Consider the following 23,881-nt stretch of genomic DNA (forward strand, 5'->3'; position numbering starts at 1 on the left):
AGGTTACAACAACATGAGGAAAGAGTGCCGTGCATTTGTGGCCTCCCTGGTGAGGGGGTCAAGACCTCTTTGGCTGGTCTTTCATTCATCTACACCTCACCAGGAAACCCCCACTACCCGCCTCATCACAAATCTGCGGGCAGGGGTAAAAAGTATGTTGCTGAGCACTTGGCCCAGTTTACAGGAGAGGGTTGAGCAGGGTCACGTCTCACCAAACACTGGGGCCCCTTAAACATAACTGAGTGGCCCCAGCTGTACCCAGGGCCATCAGAATCTTAACAGAGCGCAGAGAACCAGAACAACATAAAAAATGAGTTCAGCCAGTGCAAAATTCAGGTTTTCACGAGTGCAATGTTTGTCTTGTCAAGGGGGTGAAATTTGGTTTGTTTAAAAGGTTCGCTTTAAACAAACACAGCAAAGAGGGGTAATTAAACTTGATCATAGATTAAGTGAAAATTCTGAGAGATATATATAGCCCAAGATAGCTTTCCAGTTCATGTTCTCATTGCTGACGTTGACATTAATTGCTTCAACCACATTATTAAACTGGTCAACTGTAAATCCCTCCCCCCAACTCATCTCTGGAACCGGCTCACTGGACCCTCTTGACATGCTCACATTAAAGCACTTGAACCGAGGCTAAAGCAGACTATAGACATACTTCTCTTTCATCACCAGAGCTCACATAATTGTTAAGAAAAAGAAGTAAAACACAGGGCTGCGGGGTGGAGGCAAGAAAAATGAAAGCAGAATAGATGGTTGGGGGTAGGGATGGCAGAACAGCAGCATAAGAGAGTGTATTAAGCTCAATTAGGCTTTTGGGCTTTTCATTAACCCAGTTTTTAGGGAGGGAAACCTCTGCTGAATAATGCTGTGACTGACTCACTTTGCAACCCTGCTTTAAAGGCCTCATCTGGTTAAAAAAAAAAAATGCACAATGTGTGTCAGCTCTCCAAAGCCACCAGAATTCCATTAGACACCCAGGGGCAAACCACCCGCAGCCGCAGCCTACCTGAAATTAAATGCAATTTAGTAAAACAAGTCACTTTATCAAGCGACTAAACAAGATAAGAGGAAACGCTGCACAAATGTTTAAAGACTTTAGCTGCTTTCATCTGCATGATGGTCTGATAATAAATAACCATGTTTGGTCATTTCCCTCCGCTCAGTATCAGGCCAAAGCAAATATTCCAACGTTAAAAGCAAGGTCAAACCAGCCCCAGAGGGTAGGCAGTGGGTAACCTCCTAAGCCTGATGTGGTTTTGCATCTGCAAACAATGAGCGCAACCTCCCTTTAATGGATCATTGGAGAGGAGCTCTCATAGAAGAATAATCGTCCTTCCTGGCGTTTGTCTGTGTTGCTCAGCCAAGCAACTTTGAAGCAATGCATTTTAACAAAACTATTGAAAATCAATGGGGCATCACTTGGTCAGCTAACAGTTAAAGTCTAGTTTACGCCCACCAGAATGTGATTAAATCTAGCATCAAACAGCTATGTTAACTGGTCGCCCACAATTGCTGCCATCAAATCCACAGGATGTCTTTAATTTGCTGCATACAATGTTATCTGTTTACATGTAAACTGCCACCATTTCCAGGTTTTACAGACCTCAGGATGTGTATTCTCTTAATCAATAACAAAAGAAGAGGCTCCAATTAGATGGGACAGAGATATGTAACAGCTCACCCCCGCTGTGTGTCTTGCATATGCTGGGGTCAAAAGCAATACAATATGAGCAAAGGACTCATATTACTGACACCTTACACAATGTACTGATAGTATTACACAGACTTTCAAGCAGATCCTATTTCAAATAAGCTAACTAGAAACTAATAACTTAAGGCAAAGTTACTGGAATTAGCTGACTGGGTTATTTATAGCATGACAAAGCCTGTGTTGTCTGTTGCAGCATGTTCAGACTCTTAAGGTATGGTTAATAAAATGACTCAGCCAATGCCTTTCTCTTCATTATCTGAGGTCTTTCAGGGCACAAATGACAAAGTTAATGAAATGCATGGAAACTTAAAGCATTAGCCCCGCTACATGCTGCTATAGAAGCATCAATTTGACACAAAAAAACTAAGCTCCTGGTCAAAAACAATATCCCAAAACAGCATGGGGAAAGCAAAGTTGAAAAACTTGGGGCATACTCAGCACACTGTGGGGGCTTTGTCTTTCAAAACATGCCACAGGAGCTTTTCATTAGAGAATGCAGTTTCATTAACATCATCCCACGCTGCTGAGCCCTGCTGCATTACAATGACACAGGAGTGCCCCTCTCTGTCAAGGAAATCTCCACAGAGCAACAGCTCGCTGGGGGAGGGGAGGGCAGAGAAAAGAGGAGAGGGGGTGGTGCAGGAGAGGAGAAGGGGGGGCAAACAAAAGGGAACCTGATTACCCCCGGTCACGGCTCATCCACAAGCCAACAGAGGGAAATCCATCACCTGCAGGATCAAACGGAAACTTGTGCACAAGGTAAAGCCCAGTGAAAGCTGTACCCACCCGTCTAAGCACTCTCTTCCCTCTCCCCTTTCTTCTCTCGTCATTGCTACCACCACCACCCCCCCCCCCCCCCTCCACTTCTCTGACTCACACCAACAGCGGCGTGCAAGTTTTAGGCACACACTGTGAAATCCAACACAAGTGAGAATGTTTTCTGGTCCAAATGACCTCAAGGCTCTAACCTCTCTAATGGCACACTGGTGATATATTCCAGTTTTTATTACCGTCTGTATTCCTGTGTACCGTTTCACAGTAGCTGCATCCTCATTTTGCCTATATTAAACTCCAAAGAGGCCGTATTGGTCATGCCTGCTGCAATGTAATGGACTACTGCAAAAAGCATTATTTTTCACTTTCTTGTTTGCACCAGGTTATATGTAATACAGCTAGGTTTGCCACAGAAGGACAATTGCTGTTAAAAAAACATTTTGAGAGATACTTAAATAGCTGTTATTACAGCCATTGAGTGTGTTAGCAGTGTGACACAGCAATTGGACACATTACCATATTACTCTAGCAAGAATCTTTAGACAAAAAAGTGTTTAAAGTAACAGACAGAAATCATTGCTGCATATGGTTTAAATCTTCACTAAAGTGATGTTAAATTAGGACAAGACAAATGCCAAATAATGACATAGTGGAAATAATTCAATGCACCCGCACAAGGCATTCGATGTTTAATAGCTCGGCTATTTGCTTGATTAAAGTTGCATAAGTATTCAAATCTGTGTGTAATTGATTTTTATTCATTGCAACAAGAAGTGCCCCCAGTGCAATCAACAAAGTTTTCCTACTTTTAATGACAAAGCCAGCCAGTTAATATTCTTCTCAACAATATGCAAATTACAAAAACACAAACTGTTTAGTCACAATATAGGCTAGGACCTAGCATTTAAAGAACAATCCGCTTATGTCTGTGTCTGCTTTGAAGGGAGAAGACAGCATGTAAGCAAAATGTGTAGGAGCTATAAAAAAGTTGAACCACATGTGAGCTGGTTTACAAGGCAAACTACACAACTTGCAGCACCACACAGCTACACTGAAGCTAATTGTTTAAATATGTCAGGCTTGTTCTGATCCTCCCTGAAATGTAACACATGGAGGCAAGAACGCACAACTGATATCCATGCATGCAAACACACACACACTCAGACGTAGACATAACAAGCAGTCGGCACGGCACAGAACTAGAAATATTTCACGCTACTCACCGTTAAAAAGGGGCTGTCCTTGCTCTGTGATATCTGGCACCACAACCTTGTATACATCTTCAGAGAAGCCTGGCTTGCATGGTGGGGTGCCCCTGCCCTCTGCTGCAATCTGTAATGGTAGGAGGGGGGGGGGACAATGAGTCATAAATCAACCTTCAAAAATGCACTCTGTTGCCTCCAAAAAACCTCTTGGTCACGTTCTGAAGTCCCCACAGTTGTACAAAAGCATCTGTTGTTTTTATAGCAGGGACCGCAATTAGGATAATGAGGCCAAAAGGGTTAAGCATTAGCCAAAAAGCATGGCTAGGCAAGAACAAGCTCCATTTGTCCCCCTGGAGGGGCCCAGGCACAGGGAAGGGTTATGACCAACTCTCTCAGTCGGCCCCTCTGATCATCAACACATTACTCTGGACAAACACTCCACTTTGAAGTACAGGAACAAGGGCATAAAAAGTAAATGCTAACGATCCACTGTTGTGGGAATAAACATTTCTGTGTAAATGTCTGGAAAGAAAAAAAGGAATAACAACTGCTGCTGTCTAAAGAAACTGCAAGGCTTTGACTGTAATCAATATAGTGCTTCTTTGCCTCGTTTTGAAAAGGAAAACTCTGTGCTTAGGGTGTCAACACAAAAGATTTAGGGAATAATAGGGGGATGTTGCAAAGAAAAGAAAAACTGTGAAGCACTGGGGCTGCCGGTTGTTTCCGCAACGCATGAATTTCTCGAGAAAGAACAGTGAGAAATCACTAAAAGAGAGCATTAAACTGAAGAAAACGCTCTGGTGTCCAAAATATACCCCATCACACAACCCCAGCATTGATTCTGCTCCTTGAACAAGAGGCCTGGCCTTATTTCTTTGCATGCACTCTCTCTCTGAAGAATGTAAAACGAGAGGAGTCCTGCTGAAAAAGAGCATTGTGGGTATCCGTGCCACTTGCCATTCTTAATCAGAGGAATTTAAATGGAAAATGCTTGCAGACTGGGGGGAGGAGCAGAGCCGGGAATTCTAGCACGTTACAGCAATGGCACCAGGATGTACATTTCTAGAAATAAGTGTTAACACAGATGCCAGTCCTTTACAATTATTTTCAGCTGTCAAGAATGTTTTATTAAACTGTGCGGCTGCTATTCTCTGTAGCTCTGATGACACAGTTTAACAAAGTGCCCACAAGAAAATAAATTTCCACAAAAACACAGACTGTTTCCATCCTTGTGGCTGGACAACAGTCACTATTCCATCACCGTTACATGTACTTAGGATATACATAACCTGTGCTGCCACGGTATTTTATTTACAGTACGCTACTTTTCATTGTTGCTCACAACGGCTTTTAACCAGAGAGGCAATTAACTCGCCGGGGGGGACGGGGACACGCTGCAGTAATCTACATAAATATTGAACATAAACTAAATATAACCAAGTGAGAACTGGGTTAATGTGGGCCCGAACCGTTCAACTTCCACACAATATAAAAATTAAGCCGTCGGAACTCTCGAATCCGGCTACGTCATTGCCAATTTGAATTCTTTCAGCTCAAAAAAAAAATTAACCGTTAATTCGCACGTGCCTGGCTCTTAAACAGGGCAGCTCGCATCTCGTGAGCGTACATTTAAAAAGAACCGTTAGCTCGTCACGTAAGTGGCGTAACTACTCTAATTACAGCCTAGTTTATGGTGAATTTTAGGTACATTTACGGTACTGTTTCCGAACTACACGCCATGTAAAGTGCCTGTTTAAAGGCTAGCTCGTAACTCAGCAAACAGCATCGCCACAGCACCAACAAGCACCCCAAACTGTCCGGCGTAACTCCGCTGGAAACGGGTCTGAAATTACATTTACCTGCAGTCCTGCCAAGACCGCCAGCAGGAACAGACCGCTGCCCTCGTGTAGTGAGTACATTGGTACGCCCGTATCTGCTTTAATTCCTCCCGTCGGAATCCGGTGTAAAAGAAAAAAGAAATTAAAAAATAAAAAAAAAATGAATATCCGTCTGGCTCAAGTGTGGCCGCGGTGGAAAAAAAAAAAGGTTCCCTCTACGACAAAGGCAGGAGCAGCAGCAGGAGCGGTGGTGGTGGTGGCGGCGGCAGCAGCATGTAGCAGCAGCAGCCTCCTCCTCTTCTCTCTATCCAGTCAGTACTGAGGGAGAGCAGTGCCTGGTACTGAGGCTGCTGCTCCCTCCCATCCAGTCCGACACAAAAACAAAAAGAGCCCCAGCCACTAGTCTATAAACCGCCCATCTCACTGTCTCTCCCTACTGGTCACACAGCCAATTTCACTGCTGGGACGGAAGCGGGGTCCCCTATGTTAACCATCATCCCAAATGACAAGACGATTACACTGTTCGCACATAATAGTTATGTTCTTTCACAGTGTGAGGTAGTCAGAGTCCTCTTTATGGTGGTCTTATCTCACATTATTGTCGGTATTTTTTGTGTTTATATTTTTATGTTAGCCTTTCAGCAGTGGTGGAAATTTTTATTTTCAGTACAAGTAGGGGAGACTGGGGCAATGGTAACCGTTTTTACCTTTTCATTTACAACTCATATTATTTTAAATACACAACTAATTTTCTGATAAAAAGAAACCTACATATACACGCTAATTAATAATACAGTTCATATATTTACACTAATACATTTAATGCAAGACAACGGGCTGGGATAATTGTAACAAAAAAAAAAAACTATTAAATTACGATGTGATCTTTGTTGCTGGTCAGTACCAAACAAATGTATTTCCTTATCCGGAGAACAGGATTTGTAGGGTAGCACCACAGCACTTAATCATAATGCCGTTTTGTCACAATTTTTCCTTTATAAAAAATTTGCAGCTTCTGTGATTTGGATATGTGTAAACATCACTTTAATGTGGCAGCTGACAAAGATTGGGCAGATTTCAGCTACTTTATATATTGCTGTTACTGTATTCTTTAATAATGCATCACAATTTATTAGTTGATTATGTTTTGTATTATCTAAATCTGCAAAGTAACTAAGGTTATAATATAAATGTGAAGTAAAAAGTGTACATTTTGCTCTGACATGAGGTAAAAGTATGCTGTAAAATATCATGCAAGAATTTAGTGGAAGTCTCTTTAACTTACCATAAAACATAAGTTGCATTTATCTCACATTTTTAAGGCACCAGGGGGACATTTTTAAGTTGACCCAGCTTAAAATTATTTAGAGTGTGCCTTACGGTGTGTTTAATTATTTAATATTTATTTGTATATGGACAGGTATGTGACATAAACTTAAAGCCCAAGCTAATTTACAGTGCCCGTCCCTATAGACAGGCCTTTAAAATTCATAAAACTCAACAACAAATACACAAAAGACAGTACAAAAGACAAACTCAACAATAAATGCATACACAAAATACAAACACCAAACTCAGATCTTAGCAGGAAAATACAGACAGAACAATAGAAAACACTGTAACACAATAAAGCACATGCAATATGCCTTTAAAAAAATTTGAAAAAATGCATTTGTTATTTCAAAGTTTAGTTTCTCATTAAGCATCTACAAAAATCTGGGTGAAAATTAACATTCACAACTATTAGAAAACCTGGTTTAAAACTATTTACTTTTTCTGTTTAGACTGTTTCTCAAGACCGTGTGGATGCTGCAGATCACGTTTGATTGACATCTCCCTCAGGAGTCCCAGCACAGACGCAGAGCAGTGTAGTTATTGCTGTGTGTGGACCACCGAGGTGTGGACTGCTTTAGATGGGGGCAGAAGCAAAATGTACTTTAGCCACTGGAAAAAGGACCACCTGAATAAAATCACTATCAGTTTAAGTGTACGCTATATTTAGAAGATTTTTGCCACTTTATTTAGCCGCCAGACAGCCTTTTCCTACAGGGAACTGAAGCCGCCATATATGTTCCCTTCACACTCACCAGACTCCTTGGGCAGAAACATTAATTTTACCTTGCAGAGGATGGGAGTTTCCAGGTTACCGCTCTGTTATATGTGTTTTTGTGTGACTTAGTTAGTTCAGACCCAAACTAATGTTAGTTGCCACAGATCGAGGCAGTGGAAGACCAGCAACCTCTGTGTTCTGCAAGGTAAAATTACTCTTTCTGTCTGAGTAGTTTTGCAGCTGTGATGAGAAAAGGTTGTCTGATGGCGAGGTAAAGCGGTGAGAATGTTCTAAATATAGCGTACACTTAAAATGGAAATGGTTTCTGCAAGATAAATCACTGTTTGTGTCAAAGGGGTCTAAAGCGATGTAACGGCTTCAGCTCCCCGTTGTTGAGTTTACGTAGATTCAGAGAACAGGCAGAACAACAGCGGGGGCAGAAACTTTTTATGTGATCAATTTACTACTTTGATACTAAATAAAACAGGTTAAAAAAAAAAACGTCTGAGCACCAGCACGCCCAGTTTAAACCCAAAACAGGAAAGTGAACGAAAAACTTAAATGACAATGATATTTCGAATTTGGTTTCAGTATAATCTCTAATACTTTTTTAGATGCTCAGTATAATGTACGGACACTCATGATCCATGGATTTTGGTGTCCAGACGATATAAACGTGGCTGTGATACTTAAAAACGTATTATAAGTATCACCCAAAAATGGCAGGTAAATGCAAAACTGCTGATAAAGCTTTGGTAAGACTCTCATAGATATCACTTAACCGTCCTTCCAGTCAAAATTAAATTAACACCCAGAAGACAATATCTTACCATTTGCATAACAACAGTAGTTTTCAACGTTTGAAGGTCAGTTTGAGGTCAATATTTATTTACTTATTATCTGTTTTCACTGACTCATGCACATTATATTTGAATGGGACTCTCAACTGAGATAGGAATGCAAAGAAAAACAAATTATCAAACCAGATGTCGGCGAATGTTGGTGTTTTAATTTAAAATTTTTGAAATGTGACGTTATCAGACGGCAGTGTGTTATTTCTGATCGTGAAATGGTGGGGTTGTATGTTTATCTGTATTGTTTTCATTTGGATTCTACGCTTATTAGCTCTTGACTCCTCTGAGAAAAATTCTTTTTGAATGTCATGGATATCAGAAACTCAGGATCCAATCAGTTGTCTCTCAGACTCTATTGATGATTAGGTGGGTTATTTTGATCACTTTGCCCTTAGATAATTGCACATTTCATCCCAAGGATTATTAACTGTCAACGATTTTGTGCTAAATCTATGTGCATGTGTGCGTTTTCCTCTTTTACACACACACACACGCAGTCTCCCTTACTGCTGCTGAATAAGCTCACTGTTTCACAAATTACTCTATCACTGAGGAATTTGGGATTTTGCATTCAATCCATTCATATTCACTTAAGTCTCAAGTCTGTAAGTAAAGCTTTTTTTCATGTTCCACTAAAATATGCAATGAATAATTCCCTTACATTATCTTCTCATGTGATACAGCCTGATGAAGGTTAAATTACCTCGGTTGTGCTGCTGACACCTAATTAACTGTCAAGAGATGGCTGTGTGTGGAATAGATTGCGTCTGTGACACACAGATATTTCGGTTTGGTAGACGAGAAAAATACTTATTCTTTCTCCAAATAATAAACAAGGGCTGACTTTTGGTTCACCTCCTCCTGGGCAATCTGTTGTTTTCAAGTTATTGGCGTTTTGAGGTGCATGTGAGTATGTGATGGGAGCAATGCTGCTCCCCTCCTACTACAAATCAAACCATCCGCTCCTGAGAGTGTGCTGTAATCCTAAACAAACAGTAAGCACTATCACATCCCACTCACAGGCAGCACACTCACACACACACAGGCAGGAGAAGTGGGCTGAACAGTTTTTTGAAAGTGCTCTCTTCTTGCAATAAGTGACTCATGTCACTTCACACTCTTGTCATTGATTAGCACGCCTGATCGTCCATGTTTTAAAATAATTAGGCCGTCTCTTTGGTGGAAATGAAGGCAATCAAAAGAAGAAAGAAAGTGCAACAAAATGAAGATAACATACTTAGCCCATTAAAGAAACACTGCTGTGGTCATGCTTTTCCCACAGGCAGTTAGCAGCTATTAAGAAACACGACAAAATCATGTTTTCACCAAAGGCAGTCAGATTCAATGTGCTCTTCTTTTATTTGCTGTGGCAGAATTGGGCAAGAGATCAAACTGAATGACCTGTTGATAATTGATATCGCGTTTTGTACAAATTGTTAAATTTATGTAATCTAATCTAATTGAGAGTGGGATCAAAATGCCCCATCTCTTTGATTAATGCAGAGGCGGTTATCTTTCATCAGTACTTGTCTAGGCAGGGAGGGGAGGAGGCGTTAGTGGGAATCCAATTTGGACTTGGCGCATTCAATCAAACAATATCATGTTGCATGATTCATAAGACCAATCCGAGACCCCCCGGGAACTCTGCGCGCAGCACATACCTGGATTTGGCATTGGGTTAGAAATGTGCAATCAAACGAGGAATTTACCATCAAGGTCACTGTGCAGTCTATGGTTAATATATTCCCTGGCCCGGGCTGTCTGTGTGCAGACAGATAACATTGTTTCGCAGGCATGTGTGAGGCAGCTCTATGATGCATGTTTTGCGCGCGGTGCTGACACTGCGGTTGACTCTCATAAATGCAGGTGTCCGAGGGCTGGTGGCCTGGAGGAGCCCTTGATTCCACACCTTTTACTCGGCACAATTGGATGCAGCGTGGAGCACTGCAGCACGGTGGCCTTGATGGCACCGGGAGAAAAATGGACGAGGTCAGCAGCAGCTTTCACATCTGCGGCACTTCTTCATGCTGACTTTGTGTTGATACAGGAATATCACACGGTTCACCCTCGCCGCTCCTACATATATACTATAATTCAGAGCTCAGTCATTCCTACTGAAAGCCAAATATAGATGACAATATTCAGTGACACACATACATGCGGCCTCTTATTTGAATTTGCTTCCTGCTTATGTAAATCGACGGAGACACATTGCTGCAGTATTTTTGAAATGACACAAAGCCTCAGTATTCAGTCAGTAAGGGGGGAGTGTATTCTCCTCAGGTATAAACACACATATTTCGACCCCTCTCAACTGTTGGCTTATTACCTTGTCACTGGCAATCCCATGCATGCCAAAGGTTGCTTTGGAACAAATTAGTGAGTGGAAAGGAGCAACCTGGCCCTCAAAAGCCATTATCAATTCCAATCAAGCTTCATTGTTATGCATTCAATAAAGGATCTCTAAGGACCACGGTAATGCTCTGATTATTCTCCTCTTGTGCCAAATCGGCTCATTCAGTCTTTTATGCCATTTGAACAATGGAGCCAAATAGAGTCGTGCAAGTGTTACTCACACACATATATGTAAACGTATATCATGAGTGTGTGTGAATCATGTCCAGTGACGTTGTTTCTGGTTTTCACGCATACTTTACAGCGAGGTCACAGCATGTCCTTCACAAATGTAGTGCCTGACAGGTGTTTTAGACAAAAAAAATATTTTGCGGAAAATATGTAACCTTACAAAGGATCCCATTATATTGTATTGTATGCAAAGTGACAGTGACAGAGACATGCAGGAACATTTCCGCTGAGCATTTTCTCTGTAATTTCTTGTGAAAAGACACGTCAGTAAAGCAGCTTGGTGCCACCCCCTTGTCGACAAATAAAGGGAAAATGCTGCTTTGCGATCTCTGGCAGCAGCTCTGGCAATGTCTACTGAGTCACAGGGCTCGTACAAGTGTGTGTCTGCCCCAATTTAGAGATTGTGGTTTTTGCTGGGGGCCACATCTGCCTGCTGTGTGCTGGTGTGGCACACAGATCTAATAGTGATTGATTGCCTGATTAAGGCAAATTGTGTTGAACTCCAGAGCAACCCAAGGAGAGGAGAAAGCATCTTTAGTTAGTGATGCAATAAAAGTGTGGCTATTGATTTGTAATGGCACATGTGTGCTAAAAGGCAGTTGTCTCAATTATTTATTGTTGACTTGTTATTCTCTATTTTCTTTCAAACAAACCATGTCCAAAAGGTTATTTTGCATGTAAATTGTTTCTTGTTCATCTGTGCAGCATTTCAATTCAAAACTGCAAGAACTTGTTTTTTAAAGGCATATTATGGTTTATTCAGTTGAAACAAGTATGCACTGTACTTACAATGTTAAAATACAGCAATCATGGACGTCTGCACTAGAGGAAATGAAATAAAAAGAAATCTTGGAGTCTACAGTCTTGCTACCGGTTCTGTGTCACTGTACTGAGGCACAGTGGTGCTTTGACTAGGGATGAGCAGGGTGGCTCAATTCTGCAGGATCGATATATTGATCCTCACAAGCTACTCATTTTGGTATTGATTCCTTTAAAAGCTATAATAACACCACTACAACAACAAAATTTGGGTGCCTGCATCACTTCCAAACAATTTCAGTACTTTTCTATAGTATTTGTTCTAATAAACCGCCTGGAAAACTATGAAACATGAGAAGCCATGGACAGTTATACACTTCCACATCAGACACAGCAGCAACATGAGTAACCTCTTCAAACATTTGAAAACAACACACCCTTTTATGATTATTTTGGCATAGTATTTATGTAATGAGTCATTTATAATTATGCCATTTTTCTGCAGTAGCCCAGAACAAAAGACTGTTTTGCACACGTTTCATGGCCTTCATAGGTTTTCTCACACCAGACCCATTCAGTTGGAGCCTGTAGGTCGAATCTGACCCTTTAATGACCACAGTCCAGCCCTTTGATCATTTATAAATATGAGAAAAGTATAAATGAATAATTTCTTCAAATGAGAGAGGAGCAATTGGTTATGTTGGTGTGGAAACATCTATTTTATTGAAATGATTCGACTCATGCAGATGGAATTGAGGTCAAACTGAATGAAAAAAGATGAAATGCAACATTGTGTTTATTTAAACTACAAGCAGCTTCTAATCTAGGATTACAAAGGTGCATTTTTTCCTATTTCTGTACACAATGTTTCTTTTCCAATTGTAAAAACTAATAAAGTGGAGAAAAAATATATAAAAGGTGCATTATTTTGCACATTGAAATTCCTAACTTTACAGGTCAGACTTAAGAAATGTAAACATCTGGCCCCTTGGCATTTTCCTTTTTGAAAATCTGGCTCTTCTATTAAAAAAAAAAAAGTAATTGAATTGGCCTGTCTTGCACGCTTGGAAGGGGAGAGTGAAATGACGTGTTTGCAATCTGCAAGCTAGACGCCACTAAATCCTACACACTGGTCCTTTGAGACACAACAGGACAAAAGCAGCCGAACAAGTTTCTCTTCCGCTCTTCAGCACTGAACAAGAAAATAATAAATGACTGTGCTGTTGTTATCTGAGTTTTCAGGGTGAAACTGGAAAGTTTTGCTTTAATAAACAGCTTTATCTTCTTTACATGACAGGTCAGTCGGTCAAGTTCTTGCACACACACACACAAGCGCTTGCACTTACAAGTAAGCCCACCAGTAAACAATTATTTAGAATGGCTTTTTTATCATCAGTCACAAGCTTTGAATCAGTGCACAGCCTCACTTTACATTACATCAAACGAGTACAGCAAAATCATAATGTGCATCTCATGCAGGGCGAGAGTCATTTTCAAAGTTACACATTCCCTCGCTGTTATCTGCATGAGCAAAGTCAAACAAATCATCATCACAGCCTCCACCGTGCAGTATTCCTCAGGGTTGGATACTCATGGATTTCTTGTAATCAGGTAACAAAAAATTAGTAGTAGCTTGTCTGTTTTTAATGATGATTTATGGGTAATGGAGTTTTTATTCCTTGTATATACATTGAAAATGGATGATGAACATTTTACTGTTTTTATATGGAGAATTTGATTTGATCGACTACAGATGTTGAATATGCAAATGCATTTTATTTGCACTGAAAGTGTTTTGAGTATTTAAAGAGAAAGAAAAGAGCATTTGTGGAAGTCATTTTTTTTTTATATATAAGATAAAATATTTTCTCTTTTTTATGTTTAGAATTAATTTTAGTCTGAAAATTAGTGCATGTTAGTTCAATATGTATAAATCTACAAATTCATACAATAAATTCATAGCCTTTTACAAAAATGGCAGATACTTATGCAGTGCAAAAAACGTTTAACACCTACCCTCTCAAAATTATATATTTAACAAGGTAAGATCAAACATCAAAACACCCCCCACCCCACCCCCCAAAAATAGGCAAATAAAGAAAAATACAATCAAAATGTCTCATCAAATGTTTTCAATGTTTGATTGTAAGGTAATTCAAAAGTAACAGATAAAAAAATGTAACCATATAGATTACGTTGGTAGGCATAAATATTGCCATGTTATTTGTATTCAGTAACTGAGTACTTTTCAAAGTATTTTGACCCAATCCTCCGTACCCAGCAGTAAAAACATGAGTATACATGCCGTGGAGCGCTTGGTAAACTGAGTGCATCTTTGGTGTCTTCAGTATTTGCGGTTCTAAATTTATTTCCTCTTATCACTATTGATCTGCTAGGAGACAAGGTCTCGGGTCGTGACAGGCTGGCCTGTCTGATTTAGGAGTGGACCAACAGCCTGTCTGAGCACAGGGACCTGGATGGATTTATACCAGGGCTGTGGCTGCTGCTGATCACCCGTGTGCCGTCCTCCGCCTCACACTGGGATCTTCTATCTAGAGCTTAATTTTAGAGGCAGTCATTTGAATGAGACACTGGTTTTTTTTTTTCATTTTTGCAATCGCAGAGGTAATGAGATTAGAAGTTACTTCAATAAATGCTTGATTTTTTTTGGTTATCTTAATGTGTTCAGCAGGGAGAGTTTAGTTTTCACATTTATTAGATTGCTTTCATGCAAATGGTGGAGACGCCTGATTACAAAAATGTGTTAATAATTACTGTGGGCTTAAGACGGTGGCAAAGGGCTGGCTTGTTTGCTGATTTTGTTTGTCGGATTGCATAAAGAGGTAGGGTATGTTCATTAAAAGAATTAAAATCGGGATGAAAAGTATGATAAAAAGGAACGCTCGTTAATGTGTCATTATAATAAATGAAACATGGCATACATGGAATATTAAGATGAATTATTATTATTAGTTTCCTTTATCGTGATGGCATAGAGCAGTATGTAATATTAAACACTGTAGATGAAAAACCATCTAACAGACACTGGTTAAATTGAGAACATTAAGTATTCTTATAGTATTGTTGATTATACACAATATACTGTGTTTTAATGAGATTAAAATATGATCCTAATTCATGGTAATTGCCCCAGTACCTGTTCCAACACTTGCCTGTGGGTATTAGTATCTATTTTTTGCCTGTCAATGTGAACAGGATTATTATCTGGTGCATAATGCTATCTCCACAGCTCATTAGCAGTCAGCAGGTTATCAAATGCTTAAGATGCTGTTTTTCTTTCACTAATTCAGGAAATAATGCAGCATTTTTCATCTGAATCAGATAATTGCTGAAAAATGAAACACCTGCAAAACAACAATATGGAACATTTAAAGCTCATCGTGGCATCTGCACCGCACCCGGTGATGGACTTTGTTTTCTTGCCTTCACTTTCAGTAAAGCAAGGACCTGCCAGCTATGATATCAATAATTTAAATCAAGAAAAGATTGATTATTTAAAAGTAATATATGTTTTATTTGAGGGTTTTTGTGCTCACAGCATAGACAATGGTTCAAACCCCCACACCGACAGGATTTATAAAACTTACAAGGGCGTTTGCGGCCAAAGCAGCAGATGTTAGTGGCAGGTTGCTCAGAGCGAAGGGTGCCTCATTTGGCTCGCTCAGGAGGTGATCATGAGACATATTGCCTTTACTCTCGCCCTCCACACAGACACATGACTGCTCTCTGCACCCGCTGGGGAATTCGGCAAGACTCACATCAAAGGGTCAGTGGGACGCAGCAAAAGTGAACTGTTTTTAGTTCAAGCATTTCAGGTGCTTTCCAATGTTTGTTCATGAAAACCGAGATATCAAAAATCTCTTTAGAGGCACAGCGGAGGTTTATTCATTTAAAGTGAGGCAGAGTGATGCATCAGTGTGACTCAGATAAATCCACAGCATGTCCCACACAATACTTTTGAAACGCCCACAAATCCCGAGTAAAGCTGTCTACAGATACATTGCTTTTAATATCAGCTTCGACGCTGTTAAAGGGTTAGTTCGGATTATTTGATGTGTGGCTGTATGAGCACAAGTCGATAGCCAGTGTATTACCAAGTAGATTGAAATCTGTAATATAGTTACCATACTAAATCATAACAACAGGATAACGGGCTCAGCTTTTCATTGACAGACAACTGACAGTTATAAACAGCTGATAAACTTGCAATGTCGGACTCATCCTCACTTGTTGTTGTCGATTTACAATGCTGCGCTTGTCTTGCGCTCCTGCGGTGTTCCGTCAGCCTTCTCAAGCTTCCCTGAGTCTGGAGAAGAGCGAGGTAAACAACTCGCTTCAACCATAGATTGTATCTTAATTAGGGATTCAGACTCTTTAATATAACATCTGTGGCTCCAACTCGCTGTTTGGTATGCTGTACTCAGTTTTGCATGTGCGACTGCTACATATCGCACTATATTTAGAATACTCTTCACCGCTTTACTTTGTCATCAGCAGGGAAGCAGATTTTGTGCTTTTTCCATAAGCGATAAATGAAAAAGACTGAATACAAACAAACGATTAACAAATTAATCACTGTTAATTATAAGATAGAAAACATCCTCTTTTTCTCTTTTTCTCTCATTTTAAGTTAAAGTTTTCTTATTAAACAAATGCTTCCACCAGACAAAACAATGTCAAATGTTTCTAGACTATCAATAAATTATCTATTGATATATTTTTTAATTGTTTATCCTCTTAATGGTGATTAATTGATTAAAGATTTCTCATTAACATCCCTAGACATCAGACAGCCTTTTCTGATGGGAAACCACCAACCAAACTCCATTGGAAAAATCAATAATTTTACCTCACAGACCATGATAGTTGTTGGTCTACCACTGCCACGATTGGTTAAGTTGTGTGATTTCTGTATTTTGAAAGAATAGTTTGGATTAATCAAAGTCACAGAATATAACAAATAAACCAACAGATCAAGGCAGCAGGGATTCCCATGCAATAAGAGGTAAAATGACTAATTTTGCCTTTGGAGTTTGGTCGGTTTGGAGAGAGCATATTTAGCTTATACAGTATACCAGTAGTTTCCTGTCAGAGAAGGTTGTCTGACAGCAAAGTGAAGTGGTGAAAGTATTCTCTATATATAGCTTATTCTTAAACTGATATTGATTTTTTAGGTGGACCTTTTATAAGTGGCTAAATACCTTTTGCTGCTGACCTTGTCCATAGCAGTGCATTTCTTAGCTTCCATGCTCTCCCTCGCTTCTCCAAACTGGGGGCATGCTAGCTGCCACGTACTGTAGCTAGTACAATAATCCAAACTATCCATTTAAACAAAGGGAGTTCTTTTGCATGTGTCACTAAAGATGTTTGATGTGCTCTCAGGTATTTTCACAAAAAGTCTCAAGGATCACTTTTTGTCTCAGTCTGTGCTTTTTTAGCTGCTCAATTCCTCTCTCACCTTTCGCGGTGTCTAATTGGGTTTCATTGATTTACTCCTCCATGATGCTGGCTTGGCCAAGTCTCTGCTGACCCTGCAGAAAAATATCAGCCGGGCTGTCTAACAGGCACTGTTCCGGCTACACACACACACACACACACACACACAGACACACATACGCATACGCACACCCAGCACTCCCAATATAAGCAGTGAATGATTGTGTCAGTGAGCTGGAAGTGAGTCAACCTGCCGCTCCTGTGGCCCTCACAGCAGAACCATAGATTAGCGTCGCAGTGAAACAACAAAAGGCTCTGGGGGCGGGGTGTTTGTACCCACCACTCGTGGACTCTAGTGTGGTTGTGGGGGGGGGGGGTGGGGGGGGGGTGGGGGGGTGGGGGGGGGTGGGGGGGGTGAAGGGGCCAAGTGGCGGTCGTCAAGAGGCCCGGGGACACAGCCACTCATCTGTGCCTGAGCAACCATGTGTCACCTTGAGCTCTCTGGAGGAGGTGTCCGGACACGAACCTGCTGGGCCAGACGGGGTGTGAAGGAGGAGGCAGGATGGAGGCAGAGAGGAAGTGGAGCTGGCTGTCCAGCGTTCCATATGCGACAACTGTGACTCAGTGCATGAGAGAGCTAAGAAATTACTTGAAGGAAAATCGAAAAGAGAGTGAAAATTAAAAAAAAAAAAAAACCTTCACCCTCTCAGTTGTACACAGAGCAATAGAGAGGATAAGAAGAAAAGGATATAACACAGACAGAGCTTTGATACCAACTGTGTCCTCGTTTCCTCCTCTCGACTCCTGTCCCCCTTCTGCCATGCATTATAAACGGCTGATTATGACAGTGACAGCTCCTCAGGTGTGCAGTATGCTAGATTTGTTATTCAGCTCACAGGCATTGCTGTTCCTCCCTCTTACCACCTGCACAAGCACACAGACACACACACACACACACACACGCATACACAAGAGCAGAAGTGCACGCACACATACACACGCCCACGCGCATACGTATTGCTCACAGCTGCTGTGTCAGCGGGACTCTGGAGCCAGGGAGAAGGGGATATTACATGAATCAGCCTCACACAACTGTTGTATTCACAGTGCTGTGATCCAAACGCACAATTTAAATTGGGCTTTTATTGTTTGATTTAGGTTTTCATGGGCCACTGGTGTTTTCACGAACTTGGGTTTGTTTACTTTTGGAGATGTTATTACATCTTAGTGGACAAAAAGGGTAGATTTGCATTCCCGGAGCACGGTGCAAAGGCAACCTAAAACCAGAGCATTCAGCAGTACATTGTCTATCCTTCAGGGCACAATGAGGCCACAAGTCAAATGATAATATACACTCCAGCATGATTTGCAAAACTGTCTTATATCAATAAATTCCACTTCTATGATGACTTGTATATGTAGGCCCTACTAAAGGTTATGATACAAAAGGTTGAATGCATCACATATTAGGCATATTTCTATATTAAAGGGATAGTTTGGATTATTTAATGAGGGGTTATATGAGGTACTTATTAATAATAAGTGTATTATCTGCAGTAGGTGCCAGTCAGCATGCCCTCAGTTTAGAGAAGCAGAACAGGCCACCAGCACAGAAGATAGAAAATATACTACTGTGGATGAGGTCAGCATGAAAGGTGTTTTAGGCACTTAAAAAATGGTCCAGCTAAAAATTTCATTATCAGTTTAATTGTATACTAAACAGAACAGCACATTCTCCAAACCAACCAAACTCCATTGGCAAAATCAGTCATTTTACCCCACAGAAAAGAGAAGTTGCTGGTTCACTGCTGACTCAACTGGTTTGTTTGGAGAGATTTATTTTATTTTAGATTTGTTTAGGTGGTAGTAGCTACAATACATCAACCAGCATCAACCATCTCAAAAATTCAAAATTCAAAAAAGTCTTTCAGCTCATTGTTTTGGTTTTACAGCCCCATATATTTATTGTTTTAGTTCCATCTCACCTTTCTCATCAACCTAATTTCCAGTTGTGACAGGGAGCTCTTTTAACCCAAAAAAGTTTTGATTAACCCACTACACCACCTGCCCAGCACCAATCAGCCGACAGAAAAGTTACCATCTAGCTGGTGAACATACTGACGCATTTAGGATCTAAACAGCCAATTCTTTCTTTTTGGAGTTGGTAAGACCAAAAGTAATTTAAATGGAGAATGAGCATTGGAGTTACATTCTTCAGATGGCCAGAAACACAACTCCACATGAATGCTAATGTCGCTGTAAATAAGCAAGCTGCTCTATAAGCCACATATTGCTTTCTCTCATGCAACAAAATCAAAATCAGATATTTTACCTTGTAGAACAAAGGAGTTGTTTGTCTGCTGCTGCCTCGTTTGCTTGTGTCATTGTGTGACTTTGAAAGGGTCAGGGTTGGATTCACCAAAGTCACACAATCGAGGCAGCGACAGACCTGCAACTCCCATGATCTGTGCAGTAACTTCAAATAATCTCCCTTTAAGACGAAAGTTCTGCTTTAAGAAAAAGTCCACCCTAACGCTATACAATATCATGCATCACTTTTCTGAGCCTGTTGCTTGGGGGTGTATTTTTGTTACTGTGTAAATCTGCTCAGTTATAAAATATGTGAAATGACACGAGGTCACCTTGAGATTTTTTCAGAGCTGCCGCATTTTTTAATTGTGGAAATGTATCACAGCGAAAATGCTTCATTAAAAACATCAATCAAGTCAGAAAGTAAGGACGTTTTCACAGCCTCACTGGCAAGGCTGCAGTCCTGAACCCGTATTCACAGTACTTCTAAATTACAAAGCATAAAACAATTCCTGAACACCACAATCTACTGTATAAAAGTATCCAACTGGGGGATTTTTTCCCTTGAAGATGTGGTTGATAGTGCAGACCATCTGCTGCTGCATACAGCTCTTATCATCCTGTTGTCTTCTCCTGTTACTGTATTTTTAGGATGAAAAATAGCTTGCATGTAGAAAAAAAATCTTAGGGCAAAGATGGTGAAAACTTGCTGCGTTAAACAAACATGGTGAGTGGTAATAATTTCAGGGAATGCTTAAAAAAAATTACATTCCCGAGGTGTTGATTTTGAGAAGTCTCCTCACATGGCATTTCTTGAAGTGCCTGTTATTTCAGCAGTGCCCATGGCTTAGCTCTCTAATTTGCTCCAGCTTTGGCTTCACTCTACCATGTAAATGCAATCAAGTTGCTGACAAAGTATTTCTGTTGGCAGAGCTGCCGTCTGCCTTCTACATTAACAAAATAAAGAAATAAATACATTGGAAAGTGATCTAAAAATAGAAAAATTAATCACTTTGCCCGGCCTTGCTGTGGGAAGCAGTAAGTTACAGAGAGGTTAGGACTTCACCTTTTAAAGTTGCATTGATTTCCATTGAAGAGTTGCTTACATTTGTGCGTCTGTATTTGCCACAAGTATTTTTAGCCTAATTTAACTTGACAGGGTTAATTTTGCGAGGTCCAGTTTGCAGTAAGACAGATTGCTGACCTTTTGATATACAGATTCACACTCAACTTTTAATTAGGTTCCATGTTCACTTCATTACTCTGCTTTTTCTAACGCGGGCAGATTGCAAACAGTGAATATATTAGACGTGATGTAACCTGAGTAGGTTAACAGAGCATTGCACCCCCTCTACATTAAGACTGATTGTCTAACCTTACACACATGAAAAGGTTACATCAACCTTCAATTAAAACCTTCTTCACATTTCTCACAGTGCAGTAATGCAAATGTTAGTATAATGATGGCTAGGTCAAGAGCTGAAAAGTTAATGCCCTGGTGCCTAATTTACTTTGTTTCCTTCAGGGTCAGAAATTACTGCTCATAAACGCATCATTACGCCTGTGTTTCAGTTGTGCCTTTAGGGCCAAATTAGACAGACGTTACCTTGAGTGGAGGTGGCTTTTACAAAGTTCCAGCTTTACAGGTCAGTAATACATGGAAAGGGACTCAATATACTATTATAAATGCATGTGTTATGTGAGCGTGAATTATTCTAATCCCAGGAGCGCCACTTTGGACATTGTGTAATAGAAACAGGTTTTTTGTTTGGCTTGTTTGTTTTAAAATGATCATTATCACTGTTATAATTAAACAAGGCCCATGCACAGAAACATCAATCTCAAAATGAGAAGAGATGATTTATGCCAGATTTAGCTATTAGCTGTTTTCCATCTGCAGTCCCAGAGAAAGTACACACAGTCTAAACACATTCATCTGCATGCAACACCATTACATAGACGAGACAAATCTCAAAACACACACCAACATATCAATACCAGAACAACTATAAAATTACACTTTATTACAATTACAAGTCTGAATCAGCATCAAATTAATGTCAACATGACTAGTTGCTCAAAAGCCGCTGTTTTACATTATTGGAAACAGCATGAAAATCTGTGCAAGTTTTAAACTCAGCTGGCAGCATGTTCCGATGTTTAATGGCTATATGTGAAAAAAGCAGATTGAGCAAAGGCAGAAAGAAAAAGTAGAAGTAGTGTGGATTATTTGAGGTGGTGCTGTATGAGGTAATTATTGATATCTGGCGTGCCACCAGTTTAAAAAAGCAAAGAGGAGTACTAGCACAGATGTTTAGTAATGAACTGCTGTGGGTCCACCTAGATAAATCAATATCAGTTTAAGGGTATGCTATATTTAGAGCATATTCACCACTTTACTTTGCTGTCAGGCAACCTGTTTTCAACCGGAAAAAAGCCATTATATAAACCAAATGTTGCTTGCTCCAAACAAACCAAACTCCATGGGTGAAATCGGTAATTTTAGCTCGTTGAACGTGGGAGCTGCTGGTCTTCCGCTGCCTCGATCAGTCAGTTTGCTGGTGCTTTTGTTTGACCTTGGTGAATCTTAATGAACCTTTCAAAGGGCCAAAGTCACACAATAACACAAAAAATCTAACCGATCTAGGCAGCGGTAGAGCAGGCCCTCCCATTTTTTGCAAGGTAAAATAGCCGATTTCACCTATGGAGTTTGGTTTGTTTGGAGCAAGTGACATTTGGCTTATATAAAAAAAAGCTCTTCATTGGTGAAGTAGCAGCCTTGTAAAGTAACTTAAATACCAATCAAACTTCTGAAAACACAATGAGATTTTCACAACTTTTATGTTATATTTTGAAAATATGTAACAATGATGATGATTTAATGATTTCCCATCAAAAACTATTTAAATCAGTGACAAACGTTAACATGCTGAGGAAATGTAGACATTATGTTATGGATGTGACCAGCTGTTAGTCGGGGCCGTGGGCACTCTTGGCTTGCTCAACGGCAATGAACCTTGGGGACACTGTTTGAGCATCTGTTGGTGAGAATGCCAGGGCTCAGACCCCTTAAAATAAGACTGAAATTGATACTGACAGAGAAGCTCTTATGAATGTCATGGGCTCCTGAATGCGATGACAAATTGCATTGTGGGTAGAGTTTAGGATTCTGGTGACAAAGTGTCATCTTGCATTAGCTCGCTGAAGATTGGCGGATCAGGCTAAACAAGGTGGCAGCGAGGTGGAGCGAGGCAGTCAGCGCATGAGACTGTTCACTCCCGATGAGCTTACTGTACGCTGTTCAAGCACAGAGAGGAGGAAGACGAGGAGGAAGACGAGGGTGTAGCCGAGCGATTTTTTTAAAGTTTCTCACTGTGAACCACATGATTTCCCATTTCAACAGGGCCATTTTTAGTTTTTAGTTGTTGTTTTTTCTTTAATCTTTGTGCCATATGCTTTTGAAATCTAAATACATGTTTTTAAACCAACTCGGAGCACCTTCATGTCACACAGAGACAATCAGATAAAAGCTAAAAGCTCCTGTGCTTATCAAACCTCCCCATCCACACTACAAACTTGGAACAAGTCTAACATTCGGTCTCCCCACGGCATCGTGTTGGAATCACAAAATATGTTGGTGGAACAGAAGAGGAACCCAGCTGAGTTTTACCACTTCCCATTACCTGCATTTTATTTTTAGCTCTTCTTTGAGCAATTCTAGATCGTGGAAAGTAACTAAAGGTGGAGGTTCTTTCATACTTAACCAAGTGGAACCTATATGGTCTTTTCTATTTAATGACTGCTTTTAATTTTTAAACATCTGTCTCACACCCTGAGAAATAAAGGTGCTAACTAGAACCCTAATGGGTTCTTCGGCTTATCCCCACAGCAGAACCCCTTTTGGTTCCTGGTAGAAGCTTTTATGAAGGTTCCACTTGGAACTCTTCCAAAGAATTCTACCTAGAACCCAGCATGAATATCTAGAATCTGTTAAAGAGTCCACCCAGAACCACCTATGAGAGGTTCTCAAGTAGAACCCTTTTATGGTGGTTCCCACCAGAACCATCTCTAGGGGTTCTACCTAGAACCTTTCCACAGAGGGTTTTATCTAGAACCCATCCAGGGAGTCCTAAAGCAAGCCCTTTGATATTCCAACACAATGAAGGGGTTCTATAGAGAACCTCTTTATGTCCCAAGGGTTTTATCTAGAATCCACCAAGTGGGTTCTGCCAAGAACATTTTTATATTCCAAGGATTTTATCAAGAACTCGTCCTGGGGGTTCAACCAAGAACTTTTTGATATTTCAGTGGTTTTATCTACAATACACTTG

General features: G+C 40.4%; 1 protein-coding gene across 1 annotated transcript in view; it reads right to left on the minus strand.

Moving 5' to 3' along the window:
* The window catches only part of cdh2 (cadherin 2, type 1, N-cadherin (neuronal)), an 83,227-nt gene extending 77,256 nt beyond the window's left edge, over positions 1–5,971 (minus strand). The window contains exons 1-2 of the mRNA XM_084731708.1: positions 5,556–5,971; positions 3,715–3,823 (exon numbers count right to left, since the gene is read on the minus strand). Of these exons, the coding sequence (XP_084587834.1) occupies positions 3,715–3,823; positions 5,556–5,615 (169 nt within the window). The 5' untranslated portion in view covers positions 5,616–5,971. The remainder of the gene's footprint in view (positions 1–3,714; positions 3,824–5,555) is intronic.
* Between the last annotated feature and the right edge of the window lie 17,910 nt (positions 5,972–23,881).

Source organism: Lutjanus erythropterus, chromosome 12 (genome assembly GCF_056507025.1).
Source record: "Lutjanus erythropterus isolate fLutEry1 chromosome 12, fLutEry1.hap2, whole genome shotgun sequence".
Taxonomy (NCBI): Eukaryota; Metazoa; Chordata; class Actinopteri; order Lutjaniformes; family Lutjanidae; genus Lutjanus; species Lutjanus erythropterus.